The sequence below is a fragment of the Oxyura jamaicensis genome, chromosome 4, assembly GCF_011077185.1.
Source record: "Oxyura jamaicensis isolate SHBP4307 breed ruddy duck chromosome 4, BPBGC_Ojam_1.0, whole genome shotgun sequence".
NCBI lineage: Eukaryota > Metazoa > Chordata > Aves > Anseriformes > Anatidae > Oxyura > Oxyura jamaicensis.
This window is the reverse complement of record NC_048896.1, coordinates 20696995-20721561: the sequence shown is the minus strand read 5'-3', so window position 1 is coordinate 20721561 and position 24567 is coordinate 20696995. Positions and strand designations below refer to the sequence as shown.

General features: G+C 37.9%; 1 protein-coding gene across 1 annotated transcript; it reads right to left on the bottom strand.

Annotated features, from left to right (window-relative positions):
* Positions 1-411: 411 nt before the first annotated feature.
* CUL4B (cullin 4B) lies at positions 412-23262 on the bottom strand. Its single transcript, XM_035323464.1, has 20 exons — positions 22349-23262; positions 19736-19851; positions 15473-15576; positions 14471-14540; positions 13925-13998; positions 12822-12984; positions 12633-12722; positions 12278-12360; positions 11614-11681; positions 10404-10522; positions 9661-9853; positions 9266-9370; positions 8853-8963; positions 8028-8113; positions 7075-7182; positions 6780-6893; positions 6110-6215; positions 5863-6035; positions 5196-5348; positions 412-4036 (listed from the first exon to the last, which is right to left on the bottom strand). The coding sequence occupies exons 1-20, from the start codon at positions 22878-22880 to the stop codon at positions 3941-3943; spliced, it is 2664 nt and encodes an 887-aa protein (XP_035179355.1). The 5' UTR covers positions 22881-23262; the 3' UTR covers positions 412-3940.
* Positions 23263-24567: the final 1305 nt, after the last annotated feature.

Sequence of the window (24567 nt, the reverse complement as noted above, 5' to 3'; positions counted from 1 at the left end):
GTCTGACAGCTCCAAATGGCTGAAGAAAAAATAGGAGCTGGCCCAATCAGCCATCACCACCAAGAGAAGCCCTGACCTTTGTACTCCAATGACTGTGCCAGAACCATTAGAAAAATCACTAAATGCACTGGGACACCAGGAATAGTGCTCTCACCTTTAAGGCTAGACATGCACCAGGACAGCAGCCTCCTCTACTAGCAACAGGCCACCACATTTGGTGGTTTTGTACCATTACTGTTTAGAAAACAAGGAATTTTAATGACTGAATGAAAAAGGAACTACTAGGTATTATATTTAAATAGCAAACAGGTGTTTTGCTATCAAAGCACAAGCTAAAGATTTTAAAGAAGCCAGAAACATTAGTAAACCCAACATACAGAAATTTGAGTAAGAAGGCATTTTACACAAGAGTTTATCAACACAAAACTGTTTAATATTTATTAAATGACACAAAATACCTAGATAACAGACTCACTCTCTGAAAGGACATGTATTTACATTATTTACCAACTTTAAGAAAGACTCTCTGTACCCATATCAGACTTGTTATGAAACATTAAAAAGGTTTTGCTGCTTTTTGCATCGAAGGATGCAGTGACGACACATGCCCTGTCTGCAAGTCTGCATAAACTACAGCTTTTTGATGCAGTGTAAAAGCACTTTTTTTTTCTTTTTCTTTTTTTTTTTTTTAGTTCTGGTAGCCAAGTGAAGAGGCTTCTGAAAAGTAACAGGGTTAGTTTTTTTTTTCCCCACTCCAGACATGTTCTGAAGAACTGTTATACAAAAAGCATATTACATTTTTGAATGCTGCTGTACTCTTACAATTTTAGTGTAACTTTTCAAAGAAAATATTGTTCCTACTGTATGAAATCACTAAAAAAAACAAAGTGGTATCTGAACATTTCATTAGATGCACTTTTGTTTCTTTAAAAAAAGAAAAAGACAATAGGGCAGATGATATGCTTAGGAAAAAAACAAAAGTCTGACTGATAAAAAAGAGCAGAGACCAAAATATGAAGCACAGCTAAAGCAACTTAATTTGCTATTTTTTTTCTTTTCCTTTTTTTTTTTTTTTATTAACTATTTACTTTGGCACCTTTGTGTAAACTATAGAACAAAACAATGTTTACAACACATTTGCAATTACAGCATTTAAACAAAATGGTCACCTTTTAAACCAGCCAAGACAAAAAAAAAGTCCATTTATGGGTATAAAGATTAAAAAAACTAAAATATATATTTCTAAGAATAAACTGCAATTTGTTATGAACAAGGTGCTATAAACTGCATGCAAGAGTCAAGATTAAAATTGTGTGGCCAAACAGACAAGCTGTGTTATAGCCAGATGAATTGTGGTCCAAGCCCACTACTATTTTGTTTTCATATAGAGAGATATATATGGCTCAATAGGCAGGCACATGATCCCAGCAAGAAGTTGTAGAGTTATACTGCTGGACAAGAAATCTTGGCTGCAGCTTTGTCATTAACCAGGAATGAGTGAGACCTTAGCAGAAGAGATGAACAAGTTCTTGGGGAAAAGCCGTGAAGATCCAAGATTGAGAAGCCTTCTTCCCTCCCCCTCTCACCCCTTCGCTCAGCCTAGCCAGTATTCTCAAAATCCATTCTTAGGGTCTGCCTCAGATCATGGATGTCTCATGAGAGTCGAGGACATTTTTCTATGTACTAATTTTTGCATTTAAGTTACTGAAAAGGATGGGATAAAAATTAAATAAGCCTTTGTACCTTTCTGGTTAGTTTGACTGAATGCTACACACTTGTCTGATGAGAGAGGATTTTACCAGAACATGTGGTGGTGTTTGATTTGCTACAACTGATTGAATGGAACCAGTTCAATGCTGATTTCATCATCTCCTGTCTCCCAAAGAGAGAAGTTTTATGCTCCTTCTCCAAACACCTTTTTAAAAGGAATCTTTTATTGGCTAAAGATACAAAACACATACAAGAAAAGGGAACACTGAATGGAAAATACAGAAGGTTGTTTTTTTTGGTCTTTTTTTTTTTGGGGGGGGGGGGGGGGACATGTTTTCCTCCCCAGTGGATGTCTACTTGAACTAATACTTAAAGATTTGCCTCTTTTTGCTGGAGCAATCTTCAAGTTGCTTACCAAATAATTGTATTAGCATTTCTTACAGAGGCAAGGGTGGTCCTGGATGCCTACCAGAAGTTATGCTGCAATAGTGTCAGAAGATAAGGTAGATTTTCTGCAGATCATGTAAGGAGCTGTATGACAGTTAGTGGAGGGTGACAGCAAATTTGGTAGGAGAAAAAAAAAACAACAATCATCTCCTTCATCTGTCAACTGAGGATCGCATACAAAAGCGCTTGAGCAAAACACAGCTGGAGAAAACATGGAATTAAACAATGGACCAAAAAAGCAGCAAGGATGGGATGTGTCAGATGCAGAACAGACACACACACACTCCCTCTCTCACACATACACACCCCTGAATGTGGTATCACAGTGATAAAAAGTTATAGATCCTAAATAGCTAAGTTACACTGTCACTAAAAAAAGTAACATCTTGCTTTCAAGAAATATCTGGTATTCTCCAGGATTATCAGTGCCTGAAAGAGGATGAGGTTTTTCACTGTACTTTGCAACACAGCTGATTGTAGGTCTAAAGCTTGGCTGAGTAAGGAAGAACTGTATGTGGAGGAGTTACCTTTTCTGCTGACACTTTTTTTCCCCATGTATTCCTGGCATACACTGCTATAGCAATAAAAATGCATTCTGTTGAAAAATGCTCTACATTCAAGTGACTTAATTCTCCCATGTCTTATCAAGATGCAAAGAATGCTTTCTGGTCATCTAAGAAAATGTTTTAGATGCCTTGTAGCAATACTTAACTATCTTTCTATATGAGAGGTAGGCTTCTGGGTTCTAGGAGGCCTGCCACATCTAGGGCTGAGTTCTTAAAGCTTTAAGTTAAAGCAATCCAAAGCAGGGCAGTCTTGTAAGCGCCCTGCCTAAACCTTGAGGTTTGTTCAAGTTCAGAATGTTGCAAAGCAAAACAAGTATTAAAATTAGTTTGTAACTTTTGTTCTTATAGCTGTACCACAAGAACACTGTGGCTCTTCATAAATACCTTTAAGTAGATTCTCTTTTGTAGAGTATTGCTGCCAAGAGGTGAAGGCCTCCTACCCATGGCTAGTAAAAACTGTCACTTTTGTTTCCATTATGGCTGTTTTATGCTTAAAATTCCTGAAGGTGAACACCAAGTCTTACAGGCAAGCCATATTAATATAAACCTGAACTTGTTTTGTTGTAGCAGTTATTTAAGAATGGTATTTGTATATATAATATATATGTCCACACTGCAAACTTTATACATCATTTTATATTGGTATCATTTTTATCTTAATTGCAACCAAGAATATATTCCACTAGATCAGCAATAAGCATAGCTTGGCTTATTCCCCATTTCCCCTCCCTCAAGAAAAATCCAGGTGTGGGTATCAACCAGATCAATGGTATGTTGCTAACTGAAATGCATTCTGTACAGTAAATTAAAAGTTTGCATGCAGTTTAAGCATTTTAAAGGCTATTTTCTTACATTAACTAACCTTCTGTTTCCATTTAAAGGTGTGAAAGACATCTGTCTTATCAAGGGACTCCTCTTCAGACCCAGGGACAAATGGAATCACAAAGACCAGATACTTTCTTGCAGCTTTCTGCACATCTTACTAAATAACATGCAAAGAGTTCAACAGCATTCTTCTTAAAATGTAAATAGTACTCTTTAAATGGGCATGTTAACCACTGAAAGAAGTTGTCCACTCTACTATACTTCTCCATTACACTGCTTTCATTCAGTCATCGGTAGTATAAAAAGTCAATTCATGGGATCAACAGGCTAGTTTATCCACTGGCAGTTGCGTATGACACCAAGTGTGCAGTAAAACAAAGGCCAAAATATGTTTATGCAATATAGTTGTACTGATTTGGGTTTTCTTTATCTCTTTCCATGTAGTCCCTGTCAATTAAGGATTCTATTCTCTTCTTAAGGTCAGCAGGCTGTAAAATAAAGCAGATGTCAGTATTATGATTTTGTGGTCAATGTTTCTCTAATTCTTTCTATTTAAGCCAAATATCCATACTGTTCAAGATGACTAAGGAAACAGATATCACCACTTAAATCCCTTAGAGCATTGAAGATCCTTAAATTTTCAGTGTATAATTGACTGAAGAGAAAGTTACAAAATTAGCTTGTTACTTGCAGGTAAGCATAGTCTTTTTACAACAGGGAAAAGTATCTGCTGCTGTTTAAACTGAACTCTACTATGAACAACTACAATTCATATATTTCATACCAAAGCAGTTGTATTTGTGACTTTTACCTAGATGGTGTAAGATTCATTTTATCTTGATGCAAGTAAGTTTTGCAAGAGCTTGGGTGCCCTATGACTTTGTTCAGTGAAGAACTTACATAAAACATCTCAAGGTAGAAGAGTGAGGAAAAGCAAGCTCAGCTACCATTTATGTAAAACTTACAGGCCTGCAGTAGCTTAACATGTTGAGAAAACAGAGTAATATGGCAATACCTTTAATTTTAAATTCCCATTGATAGAATGCACTGTATATTTGAACTCAAACGTTTCTATTTGAAAATCCATTTGGCATTTGTACACTAAGCTATTCATTCATATATTGCAACTGTGGGCTGCTTTAGCTTTGAGACATTCACCAATACCTAATTTTCATTCCATAGATATTTGTATATATCAACTAATATAATCTGTCTAGAAAAAACATTGTACATTTATTGGCTACTAATTTATTAAAAATTATCAACCAAATTAAGTCAAGAATCAAAAACACTTCTGCATATCTGAACCATTTTTCTCTCACCCCTAAAACTGCATTGCCAGAAGACGAGCAATGCAAGAACATCCATGTATAAACAAAGACAGGTTAGCTTCCAATTAGTACTAGCAAACTCACAGTTCTGAGAACCATTATTAATGTTTTATTAACTTACCAAAAGCCAGAGGCAATATTCAGATAAACAAATGAATGCAACTGGCACTTTAAAAGCTTTCTGAAATTATGTATTTGTCTCTCCTAACAGTTAAAAAAAAGCACGTTTTAGACAGGAATACTGTTTAACTGAGGACAGGTCAGGGAATGTAACAAGTAGTAACACATTTTTAGAAGAAAAAAATCAGTACTACACCTTTACTGGGAATTTAAGCTGGTTGTAGACCTCTGACACAAGCAAGTTATGACTCAACGTTTTGCGCATCTTCATGATTCGTACAATTGCGGCATCAATCTGGTATTGCCGGTCCTGGAATACTCTCTCTGTAGTGCTTGCCTGTTCCTCTACCTGATGGATCCATTTAAAAGAGTTTTAAAGAGAATACTAGAACTGTTGAATAAATTCACCTTCATATCTAGGACAATTCTTAGTTTATGACACTAAAAGGTTTACTGTCATATATTTGACATAAATCCTTTAAAGACAAAACTCTGCTCTTAAGAAGAACTTGCACAAGGGATAGTAAATTCACTGAAATGGTTTCTATGTTCACAAATCAGTAAAGCCCTAGAGAATGATTAAGGGTGAAAAAGAACAGTTACTAATTGGAACTAATCAATCAATCTCCTTTATAGAGCATCATTGGTATTTAAGTTAGTCTGGAAGCTCACATTTAAATCCTCATTGTTATGTTTGTGAACATCCAAAATATACATACATGTTTCACACATATACCAGTATGTATGTTACAACTGAGAGGGAAAAAAGCTTGTAAATGAGCAGGCAACAAGATACCTAACCAAGAATCAAAACCCCAGAGCATTAAAAACAAAAACCAATCAAACAAACAACAACAAAATACCGTTTCTTTCATCTGAATTTGGTTGATTTTTATCCTGAAGAGCTTATGTCTGAAATCATCATTGCATGTGAATTTATCACCATCTTCTACGTCTTTTCCTTTGGGGCTTTTAGTCAGTACTCTGGCTTTGCCACAAGCCAGAGACTGAAGTGTCCTTCTCAGCTCTCCGTCCTCTACAGCAGAAACAAGTTGTTTAGTACTTTTAGTCAAGAACATTTGGAAATATTCAGTTGTTTTCAACACCAACCTATCCCAGTGGCTTGCTTTATCTCCTCTAAACTGAACTCCTCTCCTTCATTAAACATGAGCAGCACCAGTGTCTGGAACAAGGAGACCTGAAGTTCTTTTTTGCCCTGTCACAGGGAAAACAACAGACATCAGCAGGGTGCTTTTTTTGGGGAGAAAAAACGATCAAGTCACTGTTCTATGTCAATTCTATATCAATTATTTCACTTAAAGGATGCAATTGCTCCTTTATTCATTAGGGGATATAAAAGAATAAAAGTTACTGGTCACCTTTTGTTTTTACTATGAAATGCAGAATAAGCTAGAGGTTAGAAGGTTAGACTACCAAATACCAAATTTGCTAAGGTATACATCTACTTGAGACAAATTCAAATCCATCAAGCGCTTAAAATCACAGTTGGAAAGCCCTCTAAACCAAAGTGTAACACATGCATTAGTTAAAAACACAGCATCAGCACCCATAGGATCTTTGCAATAACCATGGTAGTTATTTCCTGTTTTATCATTGTTATGAAAAATACAACTAACTGGTAGCATTCCTGGATTCCAAGATAAATTTTATTGAAATATATTCATGACCATGAAGAAATGCTGAAGGGAAATAGAAGCTCTCTAAAACTGACATTTTGGAACTGACACATCAACACAAATAAGAGAAACAAGAGACTCACCTCTTTAAATTCTGCTTTTAGTACACAGTGACCTAGTGTTGATTGCCACTGAAGTTTCCTACCACTGTGTTTTCCTAAATAAAAGGTCTTGAAAATCTCCTGCAGTTTTACCATCTAAAAATGGAAGAAAAACAAAAAATGCACATACCAATACACAATTTCTACTTTAAAAGCATCCCTTCATACTCCACAATCAAACTACGTAGCAGTTGATGATAAAACCAAGTTGCAGTTGATATCAAGATGCATTACTATTAGGCTGCTATTTGGTATAACATGACTCTCTATTCATTACCTCTGGGGGTAGGTGGACCTCCATAGGCACATAAGTTGGCCAATAACCCATAGTCAAGATATTCACTGTTAGTTCAATGTTGCCAGGTACATTCTGATTTTGCATATACTGCAGAAAGAAAACAAATTGAGATACATGATTGTTTATTAAACACATTTCAGGTAGAACTGAAAAGCTACCTAGAGCAGACATTAGAGCACAGAAGGCAAGTAACCTTGGGATGCCTTTGTATGTAGCTCACATTTTACGTAAGAAAATTAGGATAAGAAAAAGCACTTTCAGATGTTTTAAAGGAGTTTTTCAGGAAGAAAACAGCAAAAGAAGTGCTTTAGCAGGCTGATGTGAAGATGTACCTAGTTATATCCTATAACTAGATGTACTTATAACTAGTACATCTTCACATCATAATTCATATAAGATACATCAACTGAAGAAATTAAGTTGCACTTCACTTGTAGTCAGAAAGTTACAGGACTGCTGTAATTGATGTCCAGAAGCATTGTCACTTGCCTAAATGACTAAATTTATGAGCCAGTCCCATTAGAATATAGTGCTACTAACTGGTGTTGAAATGTTTTAGAAGTTTACAATTCTTCTTTTATTGTTTTATTTTTTTCCTTTTTTTTTTTTTTTGTTTAAAGCTTCTTGTCCCAGGAAAACAACTAATAAATGAAGCTTTTTTCTAAAAGTAGAGAAACAAATTAAGAAAACTCTCACTGATTTTCAGTGGGGACTTTTGCGCACTCCCTTTGAAAGGGATCACTAACAAAGCCTTTTTCTCTGTAGTGAAAGAACATTACAGACAACTAGAATATTTCAAAAGGAGTTTAAATCAATTACAATAGGAATGTTTACAACTAAAGACATCCTGCACTCTCTTATTAGCCTTTTTGAAAATAACTCATTCACAAACCAAGTAAGTGAAGGATCCATGGCATGCTTTCCAGCATTACCTGTTTAAATTGTATCATTATGTCTTTTGAAAGCTCCATATCTTTAAACATTCCTTCAAGTTTGCTGGTGAAAGCAGCTCCGCATTCTATAAAAAAGAAAATTTCATTCTTTAAAAAAAGATCAACACCATGGAGAATTTATTGTAAGAATTAGAATGCACTTTGAAGGAAGACCACCTATTTCAGTAAACGTTCAGCAAATAGAGACTTGGACTTAATTATGAAACATAATAAGGTTATAAACAAGAGGGGGAAAAGTGTTTTTAATATGACAGCTATTTTGCAACCTATTTTTTTTCCCCATGTGGACATGACTATTCTTCCTTGGAATCCACCAGCAGGTTGTCACTCAGACTTTGATCTTAATCTTAATGAGCTGCCTACCAAACTCTCTTGATTGTGGAACAGTGAGCTCTAAAAATCTTGCTCCTATCACCCAAAGAAGCTGTGCTATGAAGCAATGAAGACCAGACTACGGGACTGCTAACTGGCAGCTTCATAGTTCAGACCTTATATAGAGTAAATTGCAAGAGGAAAAGTCACCCTCAAGTTCTCTGAACACATCACTGATTTATTCTGCAGGGAACATCAACTCTATCCCACAGGCCACAAGACACAGTGAACTTTAAACTGCTGGGTTTTGGCTATTTCTGCTATAGTTACTAAAATAAAAGTAAATGATTCTCCCAAAACCAACAGTCATTCAAGAATTGTATGCAAAAATGTTTGGCCTCATGTAAAGCATGAAATACAAACAGCACTTCTGGGACGTCTCATTAAAATAATTGTTTTCAAAAGGAAGCTGGAGAAGGGAGAGATATTTACCATGTTTGAGTTTGGAAAGCATAGATTTTTCAGCATCGACTGATGCACTCTTCCCAACTAATAGCCTCTTCGCTAGATCTTTTTTATAAAAGGCCTCAAACACATCTTTTCCTGTAAGAGATGAGATCTGACAGTGATCACAAGTCATTGGGAGCTTTTAAACATTACTCATATTAAGGGGCCCAATTCAAAATTCAGTAAAGCTAGCAAGGACCTTCATGTTAAGGTTTTAACAGAGTTGGAGACAGGTCTCATTACAGGCATTTTAACAAATACTAGTTAAACAGCACAGCACCAGCAAACTGCATGTACAGAGAATGAATGCTTAAAAATGTAGGATTGCAAAAGTGAATTCGAAGTACTTTTATGTTGTTGATTAAACAACTGTATCCACACACAAAAACATTACTTACCATATATGAATCTAAATATGATCATAATTTTATCCAGCATTTTTTCAAGTTCTTCGTCAGTAGCTTCTTTGTTGCCTGCACGGAGCTTTGAATCTACATATTTAGCTAAAAGAATGTTAAGGGATAACAAGTTTATCATATGCCTAGTATCACAATGGAAACAAAAATTTACTTGTTTTTAAATCTACTATTGTTAAAATCTTTTTATTGTTAAAAATCTAAATTGTTTACATCTCCTGCATAATAAGGCACAGGAGATCTCAATTTGAGGATGCATTGTATGTCGTATCTCAACACACAATTCCCTATCACACCACATCTGTTTAACCTGCATCAGCAACCCCCACCTGTCCCCCCACCCAAATTCTCACATAGGAAGAGACAAATGAAAATACCTATGAGTTCAGCTGGCTTATTTGGTCTTTTATTAATGAATGTTTCAAAGGCTTCTTTCATGGCATTTACAAACTTCTCATTCTTGAGAAAGCAAACATCAATAATATGGTCAACTTTATCTTTAAAATCAAGCAGCTCTTGGACCATGGTTTTGTCTTTTTCTGGATTAATTACTATCGTGCTACCAAATGCCTGAAAAATAAAACATGTCTTTCAATTAGTCTGAACAATGAATTTAAATGAAAACACTTTAAAAACTTAAGTTATCTTTGTAATGTTTTGGTTTTGATATTCCTATTAGTTCCACTAACATAACAGAAGTAACAGTATTATAAAGGAATTATACGTCGTCATTCTCAGACCATGTATGCTGATTCAAAACCAAACTGTCAATAGATAAACAAATTTAGAACTTTTTTCTGACAAGAAATTTCAGAAAGGAGATGATAGAAATGTTTTGTCATTACCAAAATGCATACTGGAAAAAATATAGTTGTCTCCCACAACTAGCTATAAACAAGGTAACTCCAAATTTACTTGGAGTTCAATAAGTCAGTTCAACAATTTACTATTTTCTTCAATAAGACCTGAACAGTTACTGTACTTTTCCCAGTAGCGTTTCAAAGGCTGTTCATTAGATGCTTATAAGCAAATATTTCTTACAAAAACGCAATAGTTTTTAGAGATGACTTAAATATCTGTGTATAAAACCCCATCAATACCAGAATTCTGGAACTGGTACCTTTATGTACTCAATCCAGTGTTGTAAGAGAACTTGCACTCCACCTCTCACACGACTAAATAACTGATACAGAAGAGACAGGTCTTGAATGCGATTTTCATCAAGAAGGTGGTTTAAACCTGCAAATGAGAGAATTTGAGTAAAAATTGAAAACATACAGCGATCCCCAGAGAGCACAGCATATTACTACAGTAAGGGACCTCTTCAATACTAGCATTTCCTATCAATCTGTTAGGTTGTATTTTTTTTTAATTGGAAAGCTACCCAATTTAACAGAAATCCAGTGAAACATAAAAGAGCTATCTGGACTGGTTAATAGGCTGCTCTACGTAACATGTTAATCACAACTCCTTTGCAGACTTCTGCTCTACTCTGCCCTAAAAACTTGAGACGTCTATGCTCTGCTGATCAGAAGGAAAGGTCCCTTGGCAATACAGAGCTCTAAGTCTCAATTCCAACTTAAAAAAAAATGCATTTTACAGATGTTTGAAGGCAAGCAACTTCAAGAAATATCTTCGCCTTCTGCTTTTTTAACTTTCTGGCAGAAGGCCTGACACTCTAGAGCAAGGTTCTAAAAAGTAGATGGGTAAGTATTGCAAACCTGATACTCCTCTCAGTAAATAGTCTGTTCCAGATGTGCAGGAAGATGCTCGCATACTAGCCAGATTGTAGACGAAACAGGTAAGAATTTGATCATTTTATTATCCAACTTTTGCTACACCCATATTTCTCTCCAGACTATCCCTCAGAGTAACAAATGGTCACTAACTTCACAGAGACTGTTGAAGAACTGAGGTTAATGTACATCACTGCTCAAATTTCACTTTTTATTTCTTTTAAATAAAAAGCCAGCTTTATTTTACGAACAGCAAGCAACCAGTGTTTCTCTTTTCCGGTGCAGCCAGAATTCAAAGGCTTTTCCCAAACCTCTAAGTCTTCAAAATGCTACTCAACACACTGAACTGAAGAATCCCTTATACTAATTTTCATTTTGCTTTGTTATGTATCTGAAGACACCACTGTGGCTCCTTACCTCTGACAAGGAGAATGGTACTTACCCTCTTGCAAAATGGTCAGTGCTATTTCATGAACTGAGTAGCAAAGGGTGTTAAAGAATGACGTAGCTTGTGTCATCCCCCAGCACCTGTCATTTTCTTTTGTGTAATTAGAAATAGTAATTAGAAACATTTACATAAAGAAGAAAGATTACCTTTCTGAAGAATGGCTGTTAAATGTTCACCTAGAAGTTGCTTTTCTACAGTTGCAATTAGTGGCTTCCTATAGAAAAAATGTTTAGAATTACTTTTCCTTTTTCCAGTATTGACAGTCTTATTTATTTTGAGATTACACTAACTACAAACAGCATTGGGAGTGCTCTAATTATCTTTGGCCAAAAACGTAAAATGAGTATATACATTTGTCCTTTTTTCCTCATTTTTTCGACCTGATTTTGTGGAAATCCTGACTCTAAGTAGAAAAGATTGAAGAGTAAAATTAGTCAATTTTGCACACCCCATTATGAATATGTAAATATTAAGAGCCTTTTACTTGAGAATTCTCTATCCTTGGTCCTATTTTTTTTCAGGTAGTATGACAGCTGATTATTTGCATTTCAGGAAGATGTTTGGAAAGGGAGTAGCAGCCTGTATTTCTAAATAGAGATGCCCAACAATGTTTATGTCAAAGTAATGGCTTACAAGAAAAGGTTATCAGCTGTGTGAACCAAGACAGTACTTCATTATAACCAAGGAATTTTGGAAAATGAGAAGCATTTGATGACTGTTTAATAACTGAAATAAACTGTACCTATTAGATGGTTCTCAACCAAAGAGCCAAACCACTAAAGTTACAAAGCAAGGAGAGATTACACTTACTGTGTACTCTGATCTAAGTAAGTGATTATCCTGTCTGCTTCTTCTTCTAAACGCTTGTTGACATGGTGAAGATATTCTGGAACCTGAAAATGCCGGAGTAGTTTTGTATGTTTTCAAAATCAAAAGAGGAAAAAAAAATGACAATGCTGGCTAACAGCTACAGCAGCTCCAGTTTAAAGCACATATCATTACACTGTGAATGAAGGAAGCCTCATCTGAATTTGCTTTCTCGGAGTATTATAAAACATACAAGGCACACTATTGCCCAGTACACTATTTAATGCAACAGAATAGTTCCTCTCCTTGAGAAGTGTTCCGTCATTAGGCATTAAAAATAATTGAAAACTCAAAATACCTCTCTTTCCTGCATAAGCCTCTGGCCCTCTGCTGCATACAAGCGGTTAGTCTCTTCCAAGAATCTATGTTCAAAAGAATCTTGATAAATCTAGGGAAATAACACAACAACAATCCAGCGTAAAGCTTAATGAGCACTAAATAAGAATAAGCTGGTTTATTGGTTGAAAGCTGAAACAAGCTTACTCACCTGCAAGTCAGAAAGCATGCTTAAAAGGCTTCGCAGTAAGCTCCTATCAATAGCCTCACCATTTCTTTCCCTCTCAATCAGTAGAAGAATACCATCAATAGTTTTGTTCTGAACCTTCTGATCACTTATTATATGAGTTCTGAACAATTCTAGCCCCATATCCCTAAAAAGAAAATAAAACCATTTAATATATTGCATAAGAAACAGCCCCAAATATTAATAAAATTTGATCTAGATCAAACAGAGCCCAATAAATTACTTGCATTCTCTGAATTCCTCACTCCTTTGTCCCCAAATCACTCAAGATGAACAAACACATACATACTAAAATAAGCCATGACAAAGGACCGACTGTAAGTTACAGATTTTAAAGACCAACACTTTTTTTTCTAAATAACCTCCTAACTTTTGCAGTTATTTTTTACTTGACAGGTTGATTGAAACTAAATAATCAATAGCTTTCAACTAGGAAAGGAGAATGCCATTCTGGGCCCCAATTCCAAGTTTAAACTGTTGGACAACATTCCTTTTAGTCCATCACTTACTAATCTAAGTGTATTATGCAGACCTCAGAAGATCTCAGTGATTTGAAAGAGAAGGATCTCTGTGGCAAAGCAATCCAGGTAGCTTAGCACCCAGTGAAGAGCCAAATGTTGTATGGCCAAGGTACTGTAGGGCATTTACAAATTACTAAAATCGGGCTGGGGAAGGAGGGGTTGTGTTCATAAGAGAACCACTTGCTCTTATTTTTAGGTAACTTTTCCCCTTCAAAAATGTTTCAAGAAATTCAAATACTATGCATGTTACTGTTACATTACTAAATGCAATAACTGGACAACCCAAACCCTGGCACTTCAGTTGTTGAACATGTCCTCTCTTTTTACTGTGCAAACTGGAGGCTGATATATATTTAAGTGAGATTTGCTATCACAGTTCTAGAAGAATCCCACAATTCATGGTAAGTACATTAAAAATGTGACCTCCCTTTGCAATAAGCAGGTACATATTCAACATCTAATTTACAGGTCACTAGAATGCAGCTAGTAAGATAACATGGGATAATTTAAATAGTCCCCTCACAATTTTATCCTTCGTGCCCTTACCAAATAGATGGCAGCATTGAATTCTGAAGTACGTAAGTTCGATCCAAGAACAAAAAGATACTTCTAATCATAATCTGGTTTGAGAAGAAAAAAAAAGCCACAATCATTTTACTCTTGAAACTGAAGAGCAAAACAAATTATGCTCAACAATAACAAAAAATCCCAGTGACAGGCTTTAGGCAGTGCTTTGTTATTTATTTAAAACACTCCACCAATTTCGGTGAGCTGATCAGTAAACATTTAGCATTTTTCTCTAGAAAAAAATAGCTCTTTTCATGAACAGAAAAAAGGTTGCATAAAAACAACTGTTCAGAAGTGGTGTACCCCCACCCAACCCCAAGGCCAGACCAATGTGTTTAAAAAATATACTACATTATTTTCAAGGCTTAATTTCTAACATACTAGATACAGTTGTATTTCACAAAGAAGCCTTATTAAATTTAAGACAACATTTCAGAAGCAGTGTGTTTGTAAAGGAACAGAATTAAGTAAAGTATCAGGTGGACTAATGAACTGTTTTTCTTTAAAAGGAAAGAAAACACTTACCATTTGTCTGCAGTGATCTTGCCAGCATTTGTCTATTTTCTTTAGAAAAAGAACACTATCCAATGAATCCATGAAGAAATCATTAAGAAAAATTATGACTAACAGGCAGCACTAGCTGCAAAATGAACCAGCATTTTGTTTTGTTTAACATACACTTAACATACAGCACAACAAACTCACCTACTCCCAAACAGGACCACTTAATTTCTTCCTACGTGTTTACTTTTAATGAGGGTCCTGGTGTAAACAAAGTGTTCTCAATAATGACAAACCAAAAAAATTTGAACTATTAAAAAAAAAAAAAAAAGGAAATACACTTTGAATGCTTTGTCCAGTACTCCATTCTGGCAGGGGCTTGCATGGGAAACAAGCAAACCTCAAAACCCAACAATTCACAGTATGTCTAACAGCCTGCCACTATGTAGATTCTGTAATTTCAGCTCATGTTAAGAGAGAACCGTAAGAGGAAAAACTTGGTTCACAAATTTTGACTTGTACTCAATTCACAAGGGTAATTCTTGCAAAGTGGATGTTAATTAGTACAAGATCTCATTCTGATGCAACTCCAAACTTTTCTAGATACACCATTTTGATCCTCAGAACTGGTACCATCATACATTTCCAGACCACTAGCACTTTTCCAAATAGAAAAAAAGGAACTAGTTGTTCCAAATTTTTTCAGTTTACCCGAACATGGCAGATTTGGTAAGTGATGTGGTCAACACAGCTGCTTCTAAGACTTACTTTATGAGCTTCTCTAAGATGTCAAAATGTGTTATAAATACCAAGAACATTTTCTCACAAAGTTATCACGTGATCACAGATAAAGGAACTAGCAGTGTTCTTTGTGAGGTCCAAAAAAATGGAAACGGACCCAATTATGCAAAAAACAGGAATTCAAATCACCTTGGCCTAACATCAAGAACTAGTGAAAGAAATCCATTGCCACACGCTGGCAGGTAAAAACATTCTGGCTTATCAACAGCATAATAAAAAGGATATTCTCTGAATTGGTGAATTTGTGCTTTAATGTGGTCTTCACAGATCTGTCTCAACTGCTTGTACAAGTTTGCAGAAATCTTGTAGGAGCAGAGATTTTCAACAGCCTGAAGTATACAGAAACAGATACTAAGCAGTCTGCTTATAGTCTTGACGTGGTTTTACAAGGAAAGAAAGAGACATGGAATTCTTCTGCTTTGCATTCAGAAGTTACCAGCTTTTAATTGTAACACTTAACAGCTGCATGCAAAAGAGAGAGATGTGACACTGTAACAGCAGTATGAGACAAAATGAGAGCCATGCCCCAAACAGCTTAGAATATGAGGGCTTATTAATTTCAGTTGGAGTACTGATAGCTAATAAAGAACACAAAGAACAAGGGCATTGGTTTAGTACATTCAAGCAGCTAGCTGGGTTTCATACTTCAAAGCAGACACTAAGGTCCTCATTTTATCAAATGCTGTGCTCTGCAAGTCACACCAATACCGGTTAAAAAAAACACACTGCTTGTCATTTCCTTGATTAAAATTCCCCTTACCCACAAAACTAAGAGTATGCCCCTTTACCCCTTGGCTATATTTAGTTTGAATCCTGAACAATTTTTGGTGGTATAACTACATTCCAGGTGTTTACAGTAGCAAACATTCTAGATCACAATCAAGTACTACAAGATCTGTGCCTGCGCATCATAGCAAGAAGAGAAAAGTTTCAGGACTTGTCTTAGGAGACTGATCAACAAAACAAGCATTCTACAGTCCATAAGCACAATGAAGACTTTTCCAAAATATATGACTATTGCCCAGATTTGGCAAGAAACAGAGCAATTCTAACTCCTTGAGAGACAAAGGCACAATGTGTGTATATTCTGGAAAACATCTGTAGAAGCAAGAAAGGAAAAATATATATGGCTTTCAACCAGTGCTTCCTGAACTTATTTGTTTTCTTAATGGAAAGTGCTTTAGCTGCCAGTACAACCAACTCATAGGAACAAAATAGTGGAAAATCAAGTTTGTTCCCCAGCAACCGTGGGCAGTCAGGCAGTGAAAACAGTTCAGATGTGTATAGAGCATCCCTATTCCATTACACTGGAGTTCCCCCCCCCAATCCCCAAATACTTCTGACAGTGCACATAGAAGCCATCAGCTTCTCACAGTTAACTGCCACCCACCACTGCAAGCACAGCAATAACCTAAACAGTCATCACTCCAGTTCCTGGAGTGGAAGCACCAGCTTGCTTGCAAGTGTACTACAGGTAATGTGGGCTCTATGACCCAGAGAGGTTGAATCAAAACAAAACCCCAGCCAACACAACCAAAAAAGAAAACTAAACCTGCATAAGCTTATTGAAATAAAAAGAGAGGTACAGCAAGAGAGTGAGTACACCAATTAACGCTAAAGCAGCATCTCTGAACACTGATCTACACAAATACAAACCAGGTATGTGACATCTGAATCACAATTAGGAAAGCCAGAAATTGATTGTCACCATACACAGACACGAAAGCATACAGATCTTAATAGCTGGAAATCACAGTAAAATTCAACTCTCAGCCTTAACACTTAAAAAAAAAAAAATACAAAATGCAATAGGAGGAGATAATCTACTTCATGATTCTTTAAACAGCAAGTTTAGAGAAGCTGATTAGACCTGTAGTGAGTGCAATAAACAGACTTCTTCTCCCACTTATTTTGGGGAAGAAACAGAGCTGGAAAGACAAATGCTGTCAACTTGTTAGTCACCTACATAATCCCACTTTGCCTCACTTCTAACTAGCAGCCTGACACCAGCAGCCATTTTGCTGTACTTCATCAGTAAAAACTACTGGTCAGCTTTCCCATCTCAACTGAGCATTTGCAGAACTGCTGCCTATCAACACAAGTGCTATTTATTTGTGAATTCTGCTCAACTTACTGGTGTTATTATGCTGATTTTTAAGAGGGCAAACTTTCCAAGGACACAAACAAAACTTTAAGATTTGCTCTGTGGAACAAAACAGTATTGCAATGTTATGTGCAGCAAATTTAACTACTGGTGCTACAAAACAATAGTTGTATTAGAGAGAAAATTCCTGGTAGCTTAAGGAGCTACAGTTCAAAAAATTGCTTTGTTCAGAATTAGTGGAATATAACCTTTTGGCCAGGGCATCGGTGTCCTAAGGATGGTCAGAACACCTGAAAGCAAAGTGTTGTACTTCCTTTGTGTAACACATTTTTTTATTTTTAATTGCAGCATCCACACCAGGGTCTCTGATAGGAAAAAAACGGAAAGGGCTCTGATGAGAGAACAGAACTTCCCAGAAGTAGTTAAATCTGTGATTGATAAAAAAAAAGGAAAATTAAATGGATCTAGCACCAAAGACCTAGATGATTTCTTCCTGGTACTACAAGAAGGAAACTTGTTTTGATAAAGAAGCTGTAAATTCTGTAGCACTTCAGCTGCTCACAGATGTGTATTATTTCTCTCACTGGGGTGGGTGGGGAATAACGTAAGTAATGAAGTTATGGCTCAAAGAAATAAAGCCTCAAAATGTTTGCTCAGTGAGGTTTTCCAACACAGACAACAGTTAAACCAATTTCAAATTTAACTCGATTATCAAGTATGTTATTTTGAGGTGTGCAGCAAGAACTTCTGCAGGTTATTTTGCAATTCCCCTCTGCGCTTGGATAATGGTGTCTGCCAAGGCATACTTGGAACCAGATCCATTTACCAAACAGCTGTTCAGAAATGACATTAGTTAAGTAAGCGTTTAAAAAGGCTGATTGCTATTCTTATTTTTAAATAAAGACATTATTAGATTTATAAAAAGAATACAAAGATTTCATAATAGATTGCACTCTATTCTCTTAAAACCTAGCTACATTATTATAATAACAAATTTAGAAGAAAAATCTTATCCTTTTGTTTTCTGAGCATAAACACCATCAAAAAGCAAGGCTGTGGTAAAACTGAACAGAAATTTCAGTGGTAATTTTGTAGCAGAGGCAAGGTTTTCAATACAGCTTTGTATCTTTAAACAATCTTGAATATCCTCAAGTACTTGATTAACTGTTATTTGCTCTGCTGTTCAGTCTACAGTGAGTTATTTAAAATACCAGCCAATATTGTGTATTGTAATTTATTACTTTTACAAAATTAACAAAACTGTAGTTACTTTAACAATACCATATATTATCTTGACCAACTGTTAGAAAAAGCTTTTTTTAAATTAATTGAACATTATAAAGAATTATAACCTCAAAAACGCACTGGACCAAGGAACTCGACCAGTGAGGTTCCAGGTTCCACAAGGAATGGCAATTTATCTTTCCCTAAATCTGACTCAAAACCTTGTGCAAACAGGATTTTTCTCCCTAACTTTTCACAGAAATTAAGCACAACCAAATGGGACTTTTTTTATTTTTGAAAAGGGGAGGGAATGGGGAAGAGACACTAAAAACAGACAGAGAGAAGGATTTATATATACACACAGAGAAACCAAGCAACCAATGAGGTAATAAAAACTTTAGGAGTAATTACAGTACTTCCTTATACCTAGCTAGAGCAGCATGGCTACTAGGCCACTAAAACCACAAGCACTAGGATTTTAGTAGGGGGCAGGTGAGGAGAAAGAGCTGAAAAAGCAGAAGTTGAGTTTACAGAAAAACACGTTAGGAAATGCAGTTTGAGTGTGATCACTTCCTAAAATGTTTAGGGCAATGCAATCAAAGCTGTTGCTGGAAATAAATGAGTTTTAATTCTCAATTAAGACATAACACTCAATAATAAGCAATTGCAATCAAACCAAAATAATACAATGGTATTTTATTTACTTTTTAAGAGGCAAATGAAAAGTTTCAGTGTTTAAATGTATTACTTATAACCCTGAATTACAAACAGATACTGTCTTGAGACAAAGGATTATATCTTAATATTGATCATCTTTTTCCTACCTAAACATTAACGTCTTAGGATTTCACATTTCTCATTTACCAGCTACACACCATAAACAGTAAAGGGAATACAGCTCCTTGCCTTATTTAAATCTTGTCAACTGTTGCAAGGGAAACCACACCTTGGATTACGTTGTGGCAAGTGAAAAAAACTTTGTTCAATGTTAGGTCTCCTGAGATTTGTACTGATCAATTTCAGATTCGAGAAACTGTTCTATGAAAAGAGTGAGAATATCAAGCAAAATATCATATTCCTAACATTGTCTCAAAATTGTTTAAAATGAAAAACCCAAATCACCAAAACCCCATCCCACCACTTGTACTTAATGCGCTTACCTGATAGAGCTCCTCTAAATTGTACTTAATTGAAGTACTGTTCTGGATAGCTTCTACAGCCTCTTTCAGTTTTTGCCAGGTTTCATCTGTGTAGTTTTCAGGCAATTTGGGTTTATCTTGAAAAGAAATTATTTTATAGAATTTGAGAAAGTATTAAGTAACAGTAAAACATTTTACCTTTTACAGAAAGACATAGCTCAGACAAGACAAAGGCTGATGCTCTAGGTTGTACTTATACATTAGTGTAAAAGCTACACTTTACCTTACATTTGAAATTATATCACATCGTAAAAATTCAGCATTACTCTTCACATACACATCACAACATCAGTAGCCCAAATGGTATGTGTGATTTATTAAAAAATAAAAATCACAATGTGTCATACATGAGCAGCTTAATAGGTAGAAACCCCAAAACACAGCAAAAACAGACCTGCATCTTCATTACACTCCCTTTTTGTAGAAGAACAGCACAGATTAGAGTAAAAAACTGAACATAAAAGCTGAAAATGATGGATTAACAGCTCTGTATAGATTATTTTTTTGTCAAGTTCATTAATTCTGCTCTGTATTAGCACTTGGAAAGAAACCCCAAGACACATGCACAGAAATATTTTATTATGAAGTGAGGCTTTATAGTCACAAGGAGAACCTACCAATTTTGAACTAATCAATTTACACATCTCGTGGGTCGGCCAGTGAACATTTGTGAGTTAAACCATTCTTTAACGTTCATACAGCTCAAACTTTGCAAATTTGATGCTTTCCATTAATTTTCTCCCATTTAAAAAAGGCTGAGAAAGATTAGCCAAGTCACACACCCAGAAAACCATAACTATTTTAAAATTGTGTGTTCTCAAGCTAGTTAAAACAACCCTTTTTGTTGTGATACACAAGGTCTCAAATGGAAACAGGAGGAGGAGAAACATTAGGAAGTCACACGCACATCCATGCCACCAACAAATGGAACTGATCCACAGTATTTGCTCTATTTAAATGGACTTCTGCAAACCCAAAGGTAAAAAACAAACAAACAAAAAAAACCCAAACCTTTTAAATTTCTCTTGAAAAAAATAATAAAAGCAGAACTTCTCTCTTTTTGTTTTTCCTCATACATTTCCCTACAGTATTGGCAATATCTCAACATTGCCGTGCTGTAAGAATCTAAAGGGACAACTCATACAAGCAGTACTTGCCCACTTTCTTACCAAGATTTGGGGTTTTGGGATGTTGTAAAGGATGTTATTGCTATCACAGACAAAAGCATGCCAAGATTATTGTTCAGTTTAGCATCTGAGAGTAAAAAAAAAGCAAAGCTGGCAGCTTCTCAAGAAGCCAGCAACTAGAATACCAATTCCTAGGCAAGAAGGATTGCAGCACCACACGATCTATGACATTTAGCTAGTATTCTGAACAGAAAGAGTTGACTTTCCTTAAAGATAACAACAGGGTACATGCAGCAGAAGAGTGACATTTCTTTTTCACCATCGTGCATCACAAGTATAAATTTTCAAAAAGCCAAACTAAACAATGACAACGTGACCAGGGGAAATGGGTGGAGAAGATTCTTGAGGATTACAAGGCCCTCAGAACAAAAAGTTACACTGGAACACTGCAGTGACTAAAATGATCCTAATCCTTACCCCCTGGGATATCTCTACAGCACATTTGCATCGGTTGTGTATTTCAAAATTAGTTTTGATTTTTATATCTATAAGCCCCTCTACCCCTACACTCAAACACGTGGAAAAAGAAGTTTCTTTCTTTAGTTGTTTTTAATCAGGCTGTTGTAAAAGATTGCAAGAGGCAGGAAGGAAACAAGAAAATCTCACAATTTACCCATCTGTATATAAAGACTGCAGAGTTTTAGCTAAGCTGTCTACACCTACTGTAATTTTGTTTACTAGAATATTATGCAGCACTGCAGCAGAAAGTTTCACCTCCCTGCTTCAGCTGGTCTCAAGTAACAATGCTTGAGAAGTTAAAATGTGTTTGTTGGTAAACTGTAAAATAATGTAAACTTGAAAAAAGAGCACATCCACAGAGAGAAAAAAACATTAAAAAAGTAAACAATAAGAGCTGAAGCAAGGATATTGTGTGGAAAGCATCCAGCAAAAATCTGAACTACCTACTTTGAATGTAAGTGGGGGAAGCAGAAAGGAAATCTGCCATAATAGCCTGATAATCACCTTAGTTTCAACATTTAAAGCTAAGGCAGAATAGCCTACAAACAGACAAAACGGATAGGGGCAAGACATAGATTCGGGTCCAATTTAAAAAGAGGGCCATGAAACGTTAAAAGTTTAACAAAAGCAACGTACGCTTTTGTAGTAAAATATTTTGTTTAACATGCAGGTTAAGGCCTTCTCCCCAACAGTATGAAAGCAGCCTGAAAAATAATCCCAAACTGGGAAGACTAGCTCAGGATGTGTGTATGACTGGGCAAGTATGCATGATAAATATTATCGCCCCCTTCACATAAGTTTAGAAATGTTTACCGCATTTCCTGTAAAACCTGGAGCTATTCGAAAGATAACCGGTTTTCACGTTGAAAACAAAACAGAGAGCTGAGCGACAGCACCACATGGGTGGTGAGGAATTACGTCCTGTTACCTTTAAAGTTCTTGATCACTAATTTCTTAGCGGAGCCAGGTTTACTGTTGGCGAAACTGGAAACGGAAGAGGAGGCAGCTTTGGTCAGGCCATTTGCGTGGTGCCCTACAGCCACTGAAGAAATTAAAAGGCTTTTGTTTTTGAGCTGCTGTTGGTGCTGCTGTTGAGAAGAGGCAGCAGGAGAGGAGGAGGAAGAAGACTCTTCAGCCATCTTCACATCGAGTCCAATAAAATCCAAGGAGTCCTCAAAGCGCAGCTTCTTCTGGAGGTGATGGTTGGAGGAGGCAACCCCTGAGGAGGAGCACGAGGAGGCAGTGATGACGGCAGATGATGAGGAGGAGTTGGTTTTGGAAGGAGAAGAGGAGCAGGAGGAAATTGAATCAATTTCTTCTCTTTCAGAGTTGCTGTTACTACTGTTATTTAACTTTCTCTTCTTGCAGGAGGAGTTGCTGCTGCTATTACCATCAGTGGCAGGTCTGACCTCCTGAGCTGCAGCTGGGGGGTTGGGGGAAGAGAAACCTGTGGGAAACATGAACACACAGAAGTGAACAGGCTGAGGGGCATCAAATCCTTGTGATGTGACAAAGAGGGGGAGAGAGTTTTAGGGTCAGTCTCCGGCGTCTCTTCAAGGAATCTTTTAACTCCTCTCTCCTCCTCTTAGCAGCAGAGTCCTTCCGTATTCCCCCTCCTTCGCCTTCTTCTTCCTCGGAGCGATCTCAGTCTCCCCTCTTGACCCTTTCTTTATCGCTTCGTTTCTCCTCGCAGTTTGCCTCCGTTTTCCTGCCAGCACTCCCTTCTCAGGGGAGTGTCTCCGCTCCTACCTCTTGCCGCCCACCGTATTCTCCCAGTCCTTCTCTCCGGTACCCCTGCCTCCCCCGGGCCGCCTGCTCCCCGAGCTCTGACTCGCGCTCCCCGGGCTCTGCCTCGCGCTCCCCCGGCGCTCCAGCCGCCTCCTATCCGCCGAGCAGCCCCGGGGAGAGCTGAGCGCAGCTCCTCACACCAGACCTCCAGCCCCTCAAACCTCCCTCTCCCTCTCCTCCGCCCGGCCGGCTCCTTCCCCCTCGGCCCAGCTCCGTTCGGGCTGCCCCCTGCCCCTCTGCGTGCTGCTGGCACTGCCTGGGGCGAGGTGCCCGGCCCGGGGCTTGTTATTGTCAATACACAGCAGAGAGGGAGCCTAAAGATGGCGGCATATCCGTTCGCGCTGCATGCTGGGGGGGGGGGACGCCCGGAAGCGCGGCGGGGCGGCGCGAGGTTGCGGCGGGCCGGGCCCCGCCCCGCCCCGCCCCCACAGGCCCCACCTCGGCCCTGTACGCCCGGCCCCAGCGGAGCACGCCCCCCACGCATCCACTCCCGCCGTCCTCCCGCCGCCCTCTGACCCACCGGAAGTGATCATGCTTGCCGGCCGCGCGTGGCCTCCGCCCAGCGCGTGGCAGGAGCGGGCGGGGGGGCGGGGCCGCGGCTCCTTCAGGCTGTTCCCAGGGGGCGGGGCCGCGGCGCTGAGGGGCAGTGGGGAAGGGGGGGGGATGGGGGGAAAGGAGCTCTGCGGGGGCCCTGCGGGGGCCATGCCCAGGCGGGACCCGCAATTCCTGTCCTTAAAAGTGGCCGCACGAGCTGAGATACCGCATGCGGCTCTTCTGAGCGCTCACGGGCCCGTCCCGGCGGGCGGGCGATGTGGAGTGCCCCGCGTTTAGTGGGGGCTCCGGCGGTGACAGGGCGCTGCGAGGGGAGTTTCGCTGGGTTTCAAACTGCCGGCGCGTCTGCGGGTGGTGCTGGCTCGGCAGAGTGCTCGTTAAACTGCTCTGGGGAGCACGGAGACAATGTGGGACGGTCTGTCAGGGTGGCAGGCTCCGGTTCACGCCCAAGTGAGTGTGTGAGCTCGGATACCACAGCCCTTACCTATCCCTTTTTTTAATATTATTGTGTTCCTGAGTTTGTATTTTACATCGGGAATAAATGATACCACGTAAAACAGCTGGATTTTACTTTGTATGGCTGCTTTGCCGTTGTTATTAGGTTCCAGTTAGCAGCTATAGTATCAAAGTTCATTAATTCCTTTGTATGGAAAAAGAACTCAGTAATTATTATAAACGATGACCTTTTGTCTTCTTTATGCCTGTGGGAACATTTCTGTTGCTCTATAACGAAATTGGGCTGTTGTTTATGTGTATGTCTGTATGCTTTTATAGCAGTCAGCTGTATAAAGAACAAAACCATTTGCG